This window comes from Electrona antarctica (genome assembly GCF_951216825.1).
Source record: "Electrona antarctica genome assembly, chromosome: 8".
Lineage (NCBI taxonomy): Eukaryota > Metazoa > Chordata > Actinopteri > Myctophiformes > Myctophidae > Electrona > Electrona antarctica.
In genome coordinates, this window is record NC_136789.1 from 14600213 (window position 1) to 14616955 (window position 16743).

At 41.0% G+C, this 16743-nt stretch overlaps 1 protein-coding gene across 6 annotated transcripts in view; it reads left to right on the plus strand.

The window, feature by feature from the left end:
- bbx (BBX high mobility group box domain containing) overlaps positions 1-16743 on the plus strand; it is a 28051-nt gene that overhangs the window by 3709 nt on the left and 7599 nt on the right. For 5 of the 6 annotated variants that reach the window (XM_079508159.1, XM_079508158.1, XM_079508162.1 and 2 more), the window contains exons 3-12: positions 5420-5591; positions 6044-6301; positions 8778-8982; positions 9442-9509; positions 10933-11010; positions 13043-13123; positions 13835-13897; positions 13984-14806; positions 15338-15467; positions 15776-15927. In XM_079508159.1, the coding sequence (XP_079364285.1) occupies positions 5433-5591; positions 6044-6301; positions 8778-8982; positions 9442-9509; positions 10933-11010; positions 13043-13123; positions 13835-13897; positions 13984-14806; positions 15338-15467; positions 15776-15927 (2017 nt within the window). In that variant the 5' untranslated portion in view covers positions 5420-5432. The remainder of the gene's footprint in view (positions 1-5419; positions 5592-6043; positions 6302-8777; positions 8983-9441; positions 9510-10932; positions 11011-13042; positions 13124-13834; positions 13898-13983; positions 14807-15337; positions 15468-15775; positions 15928-16743) is intronic. The other variant, XM_079508163.1, reaches the window with a different exon arrangement.

Genomic DNA, 16743 nt, shown 5'->3' on the forward strand with positions numbered 1-16743 from the left:
AGCCAACACTTCCGCGTTCAGCTTCCTTGGTCTCAACTGCGCATGTTTCTTTCCTTCCAAAGCAACATGGCGTCGCCCGTACGGTCTTCGCGTCTCATCCTTCTTAGACTGTCCTTGGTCTCAACTGGTCTCAAGCCCTGTTAAAGCACATTAAGGCTTTTGCGCATAAACTCCTGAATGGGAACAACTCAAAATGCGAATAAGTCTTCATATTTCGCAAAAACACTTTTGCGCTTGAAGGGGATGGATGCTGCTATATAAATATTTGAAGTTTTTCAGGAAACAACAGAAGCGACATCAACACGGCAAAATGTAAATCCACGGTCATCGCGTTCAATCACAAAAGTCGGAGGGGTCCCTCGTCCCTGTGCTTGAAAACGAAACCTATTACCAGCCCCTGTCAAGTTGACACGCCTATTTATTTAACAGACAGCCTGATTGAAAGACTGCCTCTGGACAGCATAGAGGACTAGAGGACCCAATCGCCAACCAGGCTGTGTATAATATATCTTATGTATATGGTAGCCTAAAAGAACGTTAAAAAGTAAAATAAATGTCAAATAATATGCTTTAGTGGCAAAATAATGCCACCTACTGCTTATTTTATGAACTTATTTCATATCTCCCAAGAATCGCATTTCATCAGTAAATGGAAACAGGGAAAATACGCGTCTTTTTTCGAATTAATGAACACTCTCTTCCTATTTTCGCAAAAGTTGATGAAACCGCACCTCTATAGTCCATGTCAGTCATTGTTTTTACATCGGGACTTATTCCTCCTTACTACCCAAGTCAACTGAAGAGCCTTACTTGACAAAGTTGACATACAGTAAACAGTTAAGTCTTAATTGAACTCTGAGAGTGTAAAAATGGACACATAAATTTAGCCCAAGTTAAATTGGATTTTGCTGTGTATTTCTGTTGTTGATTTCCGTTTGATGCCATAAGTTATTTATTTCCAATGAAAATCATCATCATTGCAGCATCACAAGGTAACACTACAACTCCCTATAGCCACTCCAAACATCACCATGCAATCCAATATAATTTAGCAATGAAGGACAGTAAAAATAAATCACAAAATCCCATCCGCCAGACCACACAAACGTTACAGTGCATCGCCGTATCTCTCACGTTCCCAAAGGCACAAAAAGATTACAGAAGCCATCACCTATCACTTGGATAAAGATTTGGCTCCAATCAACACCATTCAAAATGAGGGCTTTAAAACAATGGTTCTCAACCTTTTCTGGGTCAGGGGCCAGGGCCCAGTTGAAAATGTCAAAGTGTTTGTGGCCAACCCATCTGGGTGGGCCCAGATTCGGGGGCCCACTTGCAATACCCTCATGGCCCACCAGTGGTCCCCAGTCAGAATATGTGGTTTAAAAAACACGATTAAGGCACTATAGAAGAGAGGTGCTTGTATTCAATAAATTGTCCAAAAATAACTGGGTTTATTTTCAATTTATTCTAAAGCTGTAACTTTATATTCTATTTTAATGTACAGCAGCACTTTGATTAACTGTTCTAGAGGAAAAAAAATCATAATTATAATCAAGCACTTTGATAATGTTATATTGTCAGTTGAAAGCCCTGTCTAAACACTGTTTTTATTGACAAAATAAGAATTGTGTGAGAGAATTGTGATCTCAATTCTTAGGTTGTGATTCACATTTGAGCAAGAATCGTGCAGCCCTAGTGTACTTGTAGCTGTGCTGTGACAGCTATCGGTTCCTAACTTAATCTAACCCTTCCGACTCCTATCATGTAGGTCTTTGTTTTAGACATCATGCAGACACCCCTGCCACAGTTCAATGAACTTTTCTTTCAGCTCCACAATGCATTGTGGCATTTTTCTCTTGCTTATTAACCACTTAATCTCTCTATACTACTATACTCTATACTTGTGGCGCGTTGTGTGTGAGCTTGTAGATCTCCTATTTTGGGCGAATGTTCCACCATAATAGGGATGCTGGAGTTTGGAGTGATAATAAGGAAACATCTGTTTGTTTGTTGTTTTTGTTATTGGGCCAAGTGCTGTGTACCTGTTGCTAAGCAGCACTGTCCTCAAGATTGATGTGTAAATCCAATACAATTTTTTAAATGAACAAGGCGTATACTATACACCGGCAGCTCAAAGACCAGGAGAGGCTCTGATTGACATCTTGACCCACTACTTTCACTAGAGCCACAGAGCCAACCAAACATGCTGATCATACTTCAAATCTGATTTAGTTTCCCCATCTGATCTTACAAAAATGTGCCTGGGATGGCAAAATGGAGCTAAATACAGTTCTCAATACATATCCTGCAGTCTGAGCTCAGCTTTAGAAAGTACATAAGTTATTCATGAGTCCATGCACTTGTAGCAACCAGTAACCAATCAACAGCCGTTTCTAACCCATTGGTTTGCAGTTTGGAATAGGCCACTATGACCGCATGAACGCTAGGGCCTTGCGTCTCTTGCGTACCAACATTCAGTAATGATAGCAGATCTACAAGCTCACAACCAACGCAATGTGATACAAATATTTAATGTAGAGCGGAAATGGAAAGGCCCAAGTATAGACCCCTGGGGGATCTTGCTCAATGAAGTATAGGGTTTAACAGCAATTTAAGTGCATTAAAAAAATCACACCTGTGTGAACTGAGTGGTGCAACTCCCCCCCTCTGACATTGCATTTCACAGTTGCATGTATCAGACTTTTTGTGGACTTTTCAATGGCTGAGGACCACCTGTATATGAGAATAGTGATGAGATTTCCCCATGATGTAGCATTATTGATCAAAAAGGAACTCGGTGATGATGACTATGAGTAAGTAGGCTAATCAGCATCCATTTGATCAACACTTGATTAATTGACGTTTCATCAATGCATACATTCCAGTGGATCTTAACCCATTTTGGGCGGGAACCCCTTTTGGTGTTAGCATTATGTTATGCTTTAGCTATTGAAAAATAGCAGATCTACAAGCTCATAGCGAAAGCATAACATAATGCTAACACCAAAAGGGGTTCCCGCCCAAAATGGGTTAAGATCCACTGGAATGTATGCATTGATGAATAGTCAATTAATCAAGTGTTGATCAAATGGATGCTGATTAGCCTACTTACTCATAGTCATCATCACTGAGTTCCTTTTTGATCAATAATGCTACATCATGGGGAAATCTCATCACTATTCTCATTGATGTCCTTATGTGATACAGTGATGGTGTTCGCCACGTAAAGCCTATATCAGTTTTTCTCAAACTTTTTAATTGCAAGGACCCCTAATATGGTATGCATTAGCCCACAGACCCCCATAATTGTGGGAATATGCAAATTCTTAACTGTCAATGATTTAGCTGGTAAGCCCTTTGAACCCCCCAAGGACCCCTGGCGGACCCTGGACCGCACTTTGAGAACCACTGCCCTATATATTAATTTCAACACCAGCAAAAAGATTCAGTTTGATGTTGCACATGGGTCCTTAAATAGCTGGGATTCTCCAAGGCCATTTTTCTGTTGAGTTAAGTGAGAAAATTAGCATTGTAAATAAGAACTGATGAAATCATGGTCAGTAGGGGGTTCATTTGGGCTCTCTTAACGTCCCATGGTCTTGTTCTATCAAAGTACATAAAGACGCAATCAGTCATTCTGTCTAAAGGGAAGGTAATTGACCCGATCACACTTTGGTTATAACAAAAATATTATGCTGCTATATACTGTACATGCATATGGTTGTGGAGAGTAAATCTGGCTTTTGTTTTAGTGTTTAGCTTTCTCATACAAAAAGCCTAAAAAATTGCTACGTTTACATGGACGGTTAAATCCCCTTTTCATTCAGAATAAAAGCTGAAATATTTTCTTAGCAATGCAGTGTGCGCTTGTAGATTAGCTGTATTTGAAACCGGTCTTAAGTGGTTCATCCATAATGTTTGTAAGTCGGGGTCCTGGCTAGCCCCTTTCGAGACCCTCGGTTAGCTTTTCTGAAGTATTTTTGAAGTTTTTTTCTCTCTTCCTCACTTCCCATGTCCCGCCTCCCACGACACAACAGCATTATAAACATCCTGCATGCACGCAGTCGGCCAATCAGAGGCAGTAACTAGGATGTGCAGCTAGCCAGTCGCCACTTGGGAGGCGGTGCAATGGGAAGTCAAAGAAGTGAGGAAGAGAGAATTTCAGAGAAGCCAAAAAAGCTAACCAAGGGTTCCGAAAGGGGCTAGGTCCTGGCCTGGGATAGACACCAAATTTCTCGTTTGTGACTTTGTATTTATTTATTAGAAGTAGCAGATCTACAGACCCAAACAAGCTTATTGATGCTACTTTAGCCACACAACACCACTATACTGTAAGTGAAGTATACAGAGCTTATGCGTTAAGAAACGACAACTATATAGAGCATTGAATTTAATGTCTTTAAACTTAATGCAATTACCTTTTTCCCTCTTTTTTTTCCCCCCCCACTATTTGTATTGGAGCATTTTTTTTCTTTTTATAGCTGCCATGGGAACTGTCAGACTGTTCGCTAGCTCGTGATATCGATTGTTGCAAACTACCAAATTAGTTGCAAATTAACCTTCTGGGTGAAATGGAACATTCATTCAGTCAGATACTGTAGCAGAACTAATATACATGCATGCTCCCACCTTTTAACTTGATAAATATTGTCCATGCTCTGAACCCTTTCCTTCTCATATAAACAAATCTGAAATGGGAAAATGTATCGTGTGTACGGTGTTTAGTCAAGCCTGAGTATCAGGTCCACTTGCACTTTTTAGGCCATATATATATATATATATATATATATATATATATATATATATATATATATATATATATAATCTATATCTCTCTCCACCGTTCCATTTACTCTTCTTTTTATTCCTCCATTCTGACGACCACCCACCGGCAAAGCACACTTGAATTAGCAATTCGAATATTTGAGCCAAATCTAAAGCGCATTACAAATAAAATGTATTATTACTATAATTATTTATTATTAATGGTAACGGGAGGGAATGTGTTAACTTGTAACAGGGTTGCCTACTTTAGCATGTCCTTCTCGTCCATATGTGCTGCCGTCATATGCTAAATATGTGCAGAGGAAAGACCTGATTGTCTTCTATGCCTGGTATTCACTCTCGACATGGATTAAAGTAAAATGAGAATTAATCGGGTGGAGATAGATTATCTTATAATATTGCCGGTTGTGGTTACACCGTTGGTAGCTTGAAGCTCATGATGCTTAGTTCTCATTGTCTCCAATCAATCAATCAATCAATCAATCAGAGAAACATTGGTAATGATATTAACCGTATCGTTGTGAATCATGTTGAATCCTACACTGAGTGGTAGTACCATGAAGCTGTACATTATGTCAAATTCTTTATTGATGAGTTTTCTGTATGCCTGTTTGTGTGTGTGTTTTTGTAGGCGTGGTAGTACCATGAAGGGTGGAGGAAGGGGTAAGGAGCCACCTGCTGTGGGGGAGATTAGTGGCAAGCGCCCCAAGCGGAAGTGTCTTCAGTGGCACCCACTTCTCTCCAAAAAGGCCCTGGACTTTTCAGAGGAGGAAGAAGAGGAAGATGAAGAGGAATTGGACAAGGTAATTGTGAAGCTTGTATTGTATGACTGCTAGTTTTCTTGATTTGGCCCACTGACCCTTCTATCAAAGGGTGATGGAATTTTCATCATGGAAGAGTTACATTAGCAGTGCATACACCATACATGTATCCAAGTTTATTGGAGATGGGTAAGACTAAAGAGCTTATGAGTTGTTAGGCTTACATAATCGCCTGATCGCAATTATTTGCGATAAACTTTCCATGTTGGATTTTCAAAAAGAGAGGAAATGGCAGATCTACAAGCATGAGCTTGTAGATCAACACATTTCCACTATTGATATAAAGTATTAAGTTATTAAATCATCTAAGTCATGTGTCACATCTGCCCTGTGCACCTTTTGTTTACTAAGCCTAAATCCTTAATCGCAATTATTGACGGTTAATCATCAAGTAAAATGTCACAATTGTAACAGGCCTATGAATTGTGTGTTAGCAGCCAGAGCTGTGCAACCAGGGCCAGGGCCCAGCGGTCCCGTGTGTAGTCCAGACAGAGGAAGTAGAGGAGGACGCGTCTGAACAGCGCGCTCGCCGACCCATGAATGCGTTCCTCCTCTTCTGTAAACGCCACCGGTCGCTGGTGCGGCAGGAGCACCCACGCCTAGACAACCGTGGGGCCACCAAGATACTGGCCGACTGGTGGGCTGTCCTGGACCCCAAGGAGAAGCAGAAGTACACTGACATGGCCAAGGAGGTGAGCATGATCTTTTTCATGTTTGCATTCAATAGATGTTGAATTTTGGTACTGTTTTTTTAGGTACCATGCCCAGAAATGGACACGGACAAAACAAATTCTTAAACAAGGGTTATCCCCTTTTACGTCTCGCCCCCCAATAGCAGGGTGATTTCACATATGGAACATAAAAGTGGGATGGCAATACGTTGTAATAAATAAGAGTAGACAAACACACAAAGCCACACGTTGGAGCGGTTAGCTCCGCTCAACAAAATGTGATTTAACCAACTTTGATTGGTCCTCACCCACAGACAGGGGTGCAGTAACCCTCCGTTGTACCCTGTGCTACAACCCGCCGCTAGGAGACAACAAGGAGTCATGTCATTTAAGTTGAGCAAGTTAAATGGCGTGTTTCATGTTATAATACGCATTGAATTTGATAGATCTTGTGGTACAGCAAAATCTGTGACCCATTGGATCCTGTGATGCCAGAGGCTGTCAAATAAGATTGGTATAGCTGCATAAATAAAGCTAGTTTATTTCCCCCTAAGTATAACATGCAATGCCCGGGCTGGGCTCTACAGTATGGCTCTACAGTATGGCTCCCATGTGTAGCTCTGATTTCCTGTATCCAGTCTATGATGTCAGTTACTGGATCTATGATGTATGTAGGTCTCCATATTTGGGCAAGGTTTCAGCAGGATGAAAGTATAAGGTGGTCAACCTTCATTATATATATATATATATATATATATATATATATATATATATATATATATATATATATATATATATATATATATATATATATATATATATATATATAAAAAAACAACAATATTGGCACTGGTGTGCTCCAAACAAACACACAGAGAGGCAGACCCATTTGTAGAAGTCTTGCCAAATATAGAATACACAATTGCTCGTTTGATGATTGACAATACTTGACTATATACCGTGCATACTATATAGATGGACTTACCATTACCATCATAACCAGGATAGACAGATTTACCATCACAACCAGGGTACAACCTAAGATTCTACCAAGTTGGAACATCATTTTTAAAGATTATGTGGCCTCTAGTTGTGGGGCGGTATACTTTACCATGTTTTTCAACGGCACGCAATTGATGGGTTTGCAAGTTTGGCACTACAGTGGAATCAGTACGATTTCACTGATTCGCTGAGGACTACAATGGTTGGCCTAATGATAAGGGACAACCAGCCACAAGAACACTGGCATTTATTGCACTTTATTTTACCAACTCACTCTTCGGCGTGTCCAATCCAGTCAATGTGGTTCTCTAAATAAAGGGGAAGAGGGACATCATATTTGTTTGCCGGTTAGATATGACTGTCGTTCATCAAACTTGTTCAATGTCAGTGGGATATTGCTGACACACTCATTGTTACGATTTAGTAGATTCACAATACTTTGGAATCTGGCGACATTTTGGTAACACCTGCACGGAACCCAGAGTAAATACTGTGCTGTGGAATTATTGTGCAATTATATAGTGTTCCTGCCAGTATACTGTTCTTCAAATTGTGGGCCCTTGTGGGAATTTGTGGGCCATAAACGTCCCAACAAATTCTAGAACCATACTGAAATACAGTGGTGGTGTAGTCTATGTGATAATAAGGTTCAAGTTTGCAGTACTTTAATTGTCCCTTGGGGAAATGTAGCTTGGACAAATGTGCAGGCATATGCCATATAACTACTAGATTTGACCAAGTGCCCACTACAAAATGACTATAAATGATACATAATTCCAACACACTATTAATGTTAAATTGTGGCACGCAGTGGGACCTTGTGCAAACGACACCCGCTCAGATATCCCCATCTCTCGTGCCGTCATTCAACATGAATGTGTGTTATTTGTTGATCTATGCTGGCCGGGTGGTGCTTGTTAATGGTTGTATTTGGTTGACATAGCACCATGTATTTTTGTATTTAGCAATAATTCCAGAATTGTCTTAAATGTGGCAATTGTTTTGTGTTGCATTTCATGTTGTTGGATGTAGGCCGACATGTATGTATGCATTCTGGCAGACACTTTTTTTTCTGTGGTTGGAATTGATGGATCCGTAGCTTTGCATTTCCAATATCTTTGTTCCAAGCACATCCGTTTGTTTCATTTTATTGATAATCATATTGACTGACCATTGCAATTAGTGTATAATAAATGTCTTCTACACAAAGGGTTGACCTACTTAACTTGGTGTATATGTTAGAACAGTTCTTCTCAAAGTTGGGTCCGAGGACCCCCAGGGGGTTCCATAGGGTCTCTACCAAACTTAATATAGCATCAAAATCAGTTTAACCACTTAACCATATACAATCGCTAAGATATTTAGCCAATGTATATAAGCTGCTCAATACATTATGATTAACTACAATTTCATGTTCTACCACAGAAAGTACAGGCTTACCTGTCTGTCAACTTTTTTTCTTTTAACCATATCTCTTCACCTTCTCTTATTTTAGTACAAAGATGCGTTTATGAAGGCAAACCCCGGCTACAAGTGGTGCCCCACCACCAACAAACCAGTCAAGAGCCCATCGTGTCAGCCAGTCAGCAACCCACGCAAAAAAGTTTGGTCTTTCTCTTCCAACTCTGCCAAGGACTCTGTCACTGCCAAAAAAGTGCCCAAGACGGATGGCATGCCACAGCTCAATTTCGCTATGGCAGGTGTGTGAAAACAAAACACATTGTTGTTGTCAGGTGGAAACCTTGGGTGCAGTACGTAGTTGAGACAAGTCATTGGTCCGACAAATGACAACCCACCTCATCTCCTAACCTAACCATAACCGCAAGCACGGGAGCAGACGCTAGTCCGACATGCGGATGAATGTCGGACTAATGCCCTGTCTGAAAAGCGTCTGTTTAGATGTTTTAAAATTAGTTTAAAAAAGAAAGTTTTTCAAGCTCACAACGCACTGTGATGTGACAGGTTGTGAGCTTGTAGATCTGCTATTTTCACTACCTTTGTGCAACACTTGTATGATGAAGTAGGGCATTAACAAAAAAACATATGGACATTCTAGGTTTCTTCCTGACAGCAACGATATCTTGAATGATGATTAGTGATATATATGCAATATGAGTACACATCTGGTGTCAACATGCTTATTGTGGTTTTCTCATCAGATCCAACCAAGATGGGAGGCCTGAGCATGCTGCTTCTGGCAGGGGAACATGCCCTCACTACCAGAGAGGTAGGTCACAACACCCTGCCTCTCAACCACATGGCCTAAATGAGTCTGTACTTGTAGGGGCTAAGCTCCAAAGGGGCAGAGCCCCCTGTTGGAATCGTTTTTTAAGAATTTTTATTAGTTTTATATTATAATTATATTTATATTATGAATATTCTTCATGGGTGTCTATAGTAACCCAAAGTACTGATTGGTCGACTTTATGAAACTACTTATAATACTGATGGAGGAAAGCATCTCCTACTCACACGCCCTATGACCTTTCCTCTAGTGCCACCAGCAGACTAAACCTTTCTTATAGTTCTCTTTTAGGCCTTTTTCTCTGCCGTTATTAGACCGATGTGTAGAGCAGTAGCGTTTCAAGGAATTACATTTTGGGCAGGCAAGATGTGTTGTCGTCGTCGTCCCTGCGAAGACCTGGTTAACACACTGCTCCGGGCAGTGCACCCCCCGCGCCTCCCAGTTCTTCTGTGTGTGTGTATAGTGTCAACACACGCAGAGATGACAGATCAGAATCACACACACGCACGCAACGTGCGTGTGTAGAGTTTTGGTATGGAATGAATATAATATAATAATTAGGCCTGCATCGCTTTGCCTAAAACACTGAATTATGAAAAGGACCGCAATTGGAAAAAGCCTGCCGATGGCTCCCATTTGTTGAAGAGACATCTATACATTTTCAAATTATATTGTTATTATGCTTAAATTATCGCTTTGGCTAAAACGCAGAATCCCACAGATAAAGTAGGTTATGTACATACAGGCATTAATAACTCCAGACATTAATATAGTCTACCGCATATGTACAATTATATAGCCTACAGCCTACATAGCCTACAGCCTACAACAAGCTTGATTGACATTTGTAAATGGGTCAATACAAAAAATGCTACAAGGATAAAACCAGAAAAGCACTGAGGCTTCTTTACATCAGGTATAAAGTAAAATGAAAACGTGACAACCGTATGGAAAAAGGGGCAGAAGAACTGGGAGGCGGAGGTCCTGGGGAGCACTGCCCGGAGCAGTGTGTTAACCAGGTCTTCGCGTCGTCCCCCCCGCTGCACAATCTGAAGCACTAAAGGTTTTCAAAGCGATATACCTGCCAGACGAGTAGGCTACAAAGGCTGAAAGGCATGCATTTGTATTAAAATGGGTGATTGAGGGTCGAGTTATACGCGCAACGGCCAGTCCGCTGCCCACTAATAGTTCTCAGGTATGGTGTTTGTCCTCTCTCTTTTTCTCCGTGTATGGATTTTGGGCAGGCATAAATTGATTTGGACAGGCCTCGCCTTATTGTAGATACGCCACTGGTGCTAAAGAGACGGGAAACAGAGGCCAGGGGAGTGTCATGATAGGCTATTTCAGTGATTCTCTCCACCTTGATATAGCCTAACTAACTGTTTCTTGTGTGTCCTGTTGTCAGATCCCCTCCAGTGCTGCTAAACCCAGTCTACCTGAAGTGTACAGTGTGGGAAAGCCCTTTGCAGCCGTTAAGAAAGAGGTGTGTTTTCAGATTAGATTTATTTAGCTTAAGCTCTCATATCGTTTGTATTATTATTTCAAGGACTCCAGCTTGGTATAAAGCCACGGACCCCCATAACTCTGGACAGTGTACAAATGGCTCCCCTATGGGAACGCACGTAATACGACGCACAAACATGCGCCTTCAAAATAAGAGTGATTTAGATTACACCGTTTTCACAATAACCACAGGGTTTGACATGTTTTAATGATTACAAATACATTTATTTTACATGTAAATAGTAATAGTGTCATGTATATAGTAATAAATAGTATTGTCTGTGACATAAATCAGTTACTTCACACACCACTGCTATTTGGCAGCGGTGGTCGAACGGATAGCGGCGCGGTCTTGATACCGGAAGGTTCCTAGTTCGAATCAGCCGTCCGACACGTTAAAATTACCACCGCTGAAGTGCCCTTGAACAAGGCATTGAACCACTACGATGAAATGTGTTCTATGAGCAGGGCCTGGCTGGAAACAAGTTCTTGAGCTTAGCCCAGATACCCTGGGTAAATATAGATTTCATTTCATTTATTACTAAGTACATTTACTACTAAGTACTGTACTTAACAGTTTAAGGGCCCCAGACGGAGATCACCGTCAAGTTCAAGTTCATGGTCAGTTGCCCAGGACGGAGATTGATAAACGGGACGGAGATTAATGATATCAAAACCGGTCGCAGTGACACGTCATCGAAAATGTTCTCTGCCTGTTTAGCGGACGAAAACGAAAATCTTAAAACGTTCATAACTCGCAATCTAAATCATCCCGTCTAATTATGAAAGATCCTATGTTAGACGGCGGTCCAGTCGCTAGTCGCGATAGATTTATTCTTACCTCCCGTTGTTGTCGATCGACTCTAGAGTGGTGTGGCTATTGTTAGCTGCTACACAGACATTCACAACAACTTCCGGTGCCCCGGTAAAAGTGGTCCGGGCGCTATAAATGATGGGCACATTTTATTAATGGATTAAATAGGTCCGGGCCCTCAAGGTGTAAGTAAAAGTATTTTTACTCTACTGGAGTATATACTTTTACTTCTACTCCACTACATCTCAGAGGCAAATATTATACTTTTATGCCAATACAATTATTTTACTTACATTAACCACTTCAGCCCTATATACATTTCGGCCATTTGACAATAGCCGACCTTCAAGCTCACAATGCAGTGAGCTTGTAGATCTGCTATTTATTTTCCAAAGATTTGTATACATTTGAAAACTTGTTAAATGGGACATTCTGCATAATGAGTACTTTCTACTTTTGGTACTTTTAAGTACATTTTGATACTTTTGTACTTTTAACTCGAGTAAACTTTGAATTCTGGACTTTTACTTTTAACTACATTGCAGTATTGATACTTTTACCCAGAGTATATAGGTTTTAATTGAATGTGGTTGTGTTGTGTCATGTTATGCTGCATCTGCACTTGCTTATTGGAACATTTGGTAACAAGAGGAAGTCCTGTTCGCCATCCTTTGAAAGAAAAAAATCACACCCGTGTGAACTGAGTGGTGTAAGGTTTTATATAGCATGATCAGCTGTGGTCTGACGTAATGTCTGACGTTAAAGATCTTTGGCTAGGTAGACTCGTCTTCTGATGTGATGATTTGTGACCATGAAGTTGATTCAGCTGGAGTTTTTGTCCGATGTGAGGTATTATATAAGGCAAGGTATTATATAGCCTGATCAGCTCTGATCTGACGTAATGAAATCACACCTGGATGTGATTTCACAACTGGCTTTTTTTGTGCAGAGAAAATGACCATGGTTGCTACGGTCATCCAGTTCACCCGGGTGTGATTTAATTACGTCAGAAATTATTTTGAACATAGCAACCATGCTCATTTTTTTCTGCACACAAAAGCCAGTTGTAGGAGTGGTTTACACCACTCAAAAATACCTCCTATCATTATAATATCCAATTACAATGGAATTCTTGTGATTGACAGGGTATTTGGTTGATAATTCATTGGCTAATAATAATTCCCATTTCTATCTATAGAGAACATCAGAAACCATACAGAAAAGAGGACCTGACATCGCTAAAAGCACAGTCAAGGCAGCACTTTCCCCACCGACGGAGGTATGATTATTATAACTCAAGTTGCTGATCCTGCACTGAATTGTATTGCAGTTGTTTAACCCATTCTGGGCGGGAACCCCTTTTGGGGTTCTGTACAGAATGTACAGTATTAAAAAATGGCATATGCCCGTATACCAGCTCATAGCGTGTCACTTTGTGCCTTCGTGACTTAACATGTTATACTTTCCTTTTCGTTGGTATCATGAAAACTCACTTCAAGGTGAAGAAAAACAAAATTCCATGATGTTTTTAGTTTTGTTATAAATACTAATGTTATATTATCAATAAAATCATAATGCTTTGCGATATTATCTGGGGGCCCAATTGCAATATCTTCATGGCCAACAGGTTGCTGACTTAGAATGTATTTTTTTTATGCCACAAGTTCAAGAGTTGCTCTCCAGGGGACTGGCCGTAAGTAGCCTTATAGCCCACATGAGTGCAATCTTAAAGCGGAGATGGCTATTCTGAATACGATAATCTATCCACAGAAAATGTCCTGTGTTGCTCTCAAAGACCAACTCATTTAAAGTTTTCAATTAATCTACGGTATAATGTAACGTCAAAGACTGGGGTGTAGGAGTCCTTTGTATTTTTTCTGGGTTGAGTTGGCAGTAAATATCCATTAATACAAATTGAAACTGAAATTCATGTATTTACCGTAACAGTTCTACTGTACTCTACTCGAATTGAATACATGTGTCTTCACAGTCTACATCTACGGCACCAGAGGGAAAGCAATGCCCGCAATCTGCTCTCTTCCAGCTTGCTGAGGTAAATCTAGAGTCAACACATATCCAGAAGAGCTTGAATCCATACCTTCAGATGCCATGAATAATAGTTTAATTATTTTTTGTTAGATGTGCTTGGCGTCGGAGGCCTGCAAGATGGAGACCACAGCCTCCCAGCCACAGGACACCACGTCTCCGTCCTCTGTCCAAGACGAAACAAGCGCGGAGGTCAAGGAAGAGGAGGAGACAGGAGACCATCCCTTGACCCCTCAAACGTCACCCCCATTGCCCTCCATCTCCTCTTCCTCTTCTACCTCGGCCGACGTTGTTCCTGCGGAACCCGGCAGCCAAAATGCACGTGTCAAAAAGAAGAGCAAGAAGAAGGAGACAAACACCCTCGATGGGAGCCCTTCAGCTAAGAAGAAAGGCGGTCATGTGGAGTCAGACCTGGACAGCATCTTTTGCACGATTGAGGCGGTGGCCAAAGGGGTGTGGAATGAGGCGGAGCAAAAACCCAAGAAGAGGACTCCAGTCAGTGCCGGCGCTGGGAGCTCCTCCAGCTTGCCCAAAAAGAAGAGCAAGCCCAAAGCCAAGACCCCTCCAAAGGAGAGCGAGGAAGAGATGGAGGTGGACCGCGGGCACAGCGAGCGGCTTGACTTTGCCGAGGTGGAGATGAAGGAGGAGCCTATGCCCGTCTTCCCAGAGAAAGACGTGGATGAAGCAGAGATTAAAAGCACAGAAGCCCAGGGCAGCGCGGAGGAGCATGACGCCTCCTCCAGTCCTCTGCAGCACGACAAACTTGACGAGGAAGAGAAGGAGCGGGTGAAGGACGAACAGGTCGATGCAGAGGCCCGTGGGTCCAGGAAGTCAGAGAGAAGCTGCAAAGGGGCCTTGTACAAGACCCTGGTCTCTGAAGGAATGCTGACATCTCTGAGAGCCAACATAGACCGAGGTACCCCATACCTAGAGTTAACCGCATAAACCCTTGCGTCACTTTTCTGGAGCAAATATTTTGCAAATTTTGTGTCTTGTAGATTATCTACTTTCAGTGAAGAGATTTGGTGTAGAGGTGTAGAAGTAAAAAATAAATAAAAGGAGGGAGGTGTAGAAGTAAAAAATAAATAAAAGGAGGGAACCAAGTATAGAGCCTTGGGGGATCCCGTTCAACTATATACGGTACTGTGTATATATATAGTAGGTTTTAATGGTTAAAGGCAAATCTGTGAAACAACGTGTGAGCTTGGTTTGCTATAACGGGTCCATTTGGTTCCATTTGTACACTCTCAGAGTTAAATTAACATTGATTTCACAATATAAATAAAAAGGCTCTCAGAGATAGAAATACCTCTTATGCTACCTCTTCAAATGGGAGTCCGTGGGCTAATTGGTGTGAATTTGGGGGTCCTTGACATGAAACAGTTTTGGAACCACTGCTATAATGAATGTAATCATCAGTGCAAGGTTATTGTTCTACACCTTCTAGGTAAAAGAGGCGCTTTCCGTGGATCTGATGATGGAAACTGGACTGATGACAACTGGGCTGTTTCTCAGGTGGGGCCGAGTAACCCCAAGAAACTGAAAAAGTCCAAGTCCAAAGATGAGTCTACGCAGGGGTCAGTATTTTGTCTTATTATTTTTGCATTTGTCACTACAGTTCTATAAATCTGTTTTGTCATTTCGGACTTTCTGACATCCCAGCTTCAACTAGGGGTTGAAGCGGGGATGTTGTGAATAATTATGTAAAATGTAATGTACATATAAATCATATCTATCATGTAGTGATATTTAAAACTCAACCGTTACACTTTTCTTTTTTTATAATTCCATTGTACTACACTTTTCTTTTTTTATAATTCCATTGCACTTTAATTTCATTATGTGCAAATAAATTTAGCCCTTAACTTGAAATGCCAATTTTCAGCCTTGGAAAACTGGAGGAAGAGTTTGAGAAGAAGTTCAACAGTCTGCCTCAGTACAGTCCGATGACGTTTGATAAGAAGAACTCTGCTGTTGCAAAGAAGAAGAAACCGGACATCTCCGCAACACAAGAGGAAGCGCCCAAATCTGGCAAAGGTAAGATCCACAAGAACCGTTGTTTAGTAGACAAAGTTAAAGTTACAATCTGGGACTTATTGGTGTTTTTTGAGACGCACTTACACAGGTATTTCAGGGCGTGGCCAAATACACCATTACTTTGCCGGGTCAAACAACACAGCTATCACTATTAGGATTGCGTGACGGAACATATTCATTGTTAAATTTCATGGTTTGTTTTGTCCTAACTTTTGTTTAAGTATTGTTGAGCAGGGAACCTCAACAACCATAATCGTATGAAAAATAGGGATGAAAGTTCGAAAGCAGTTTAATGATTTTCTCACAAGTAGCCAGCTGCTAAATGGAAGTAAATAAAAATGATGTGGGGAGAAATGGGGTTGGTTAAACAGTTTGTTGGGCTAGTTTGCAAGTATTTACAACCTAGGTATGTATATAACCAACATCATTCTCAAATTTCAAACTACACAATGGCGGTTGGTATGTGTGGACATGCTCTTAGTCCACACATTGGTTTGGTGACCGTCTTTTTGGACATTCTTTAAAGTGTCCATTTTGGCTTAAAGGGTGTGCCCGGTGCAGGCACACTTGGCTGAACCCTGCAAATGTAGTTGGTTGACATAAAATAGGCATATAACCACAAAATATCCAAGAAAGAAGCAGCTGTTTTTTCTATGATTTTGCACCAAGTTGACCCTACAAGATCATGCCGGAAGATTGATACACTGTTGTCAGAAGAATAGTATTTGATACAAAACAACTAGTACATCTGCAATTCTTGGAGGTGGTCTTCCTACTCTCAGTCTGGACTGGATTGGGCACTATGGGACCTATCTT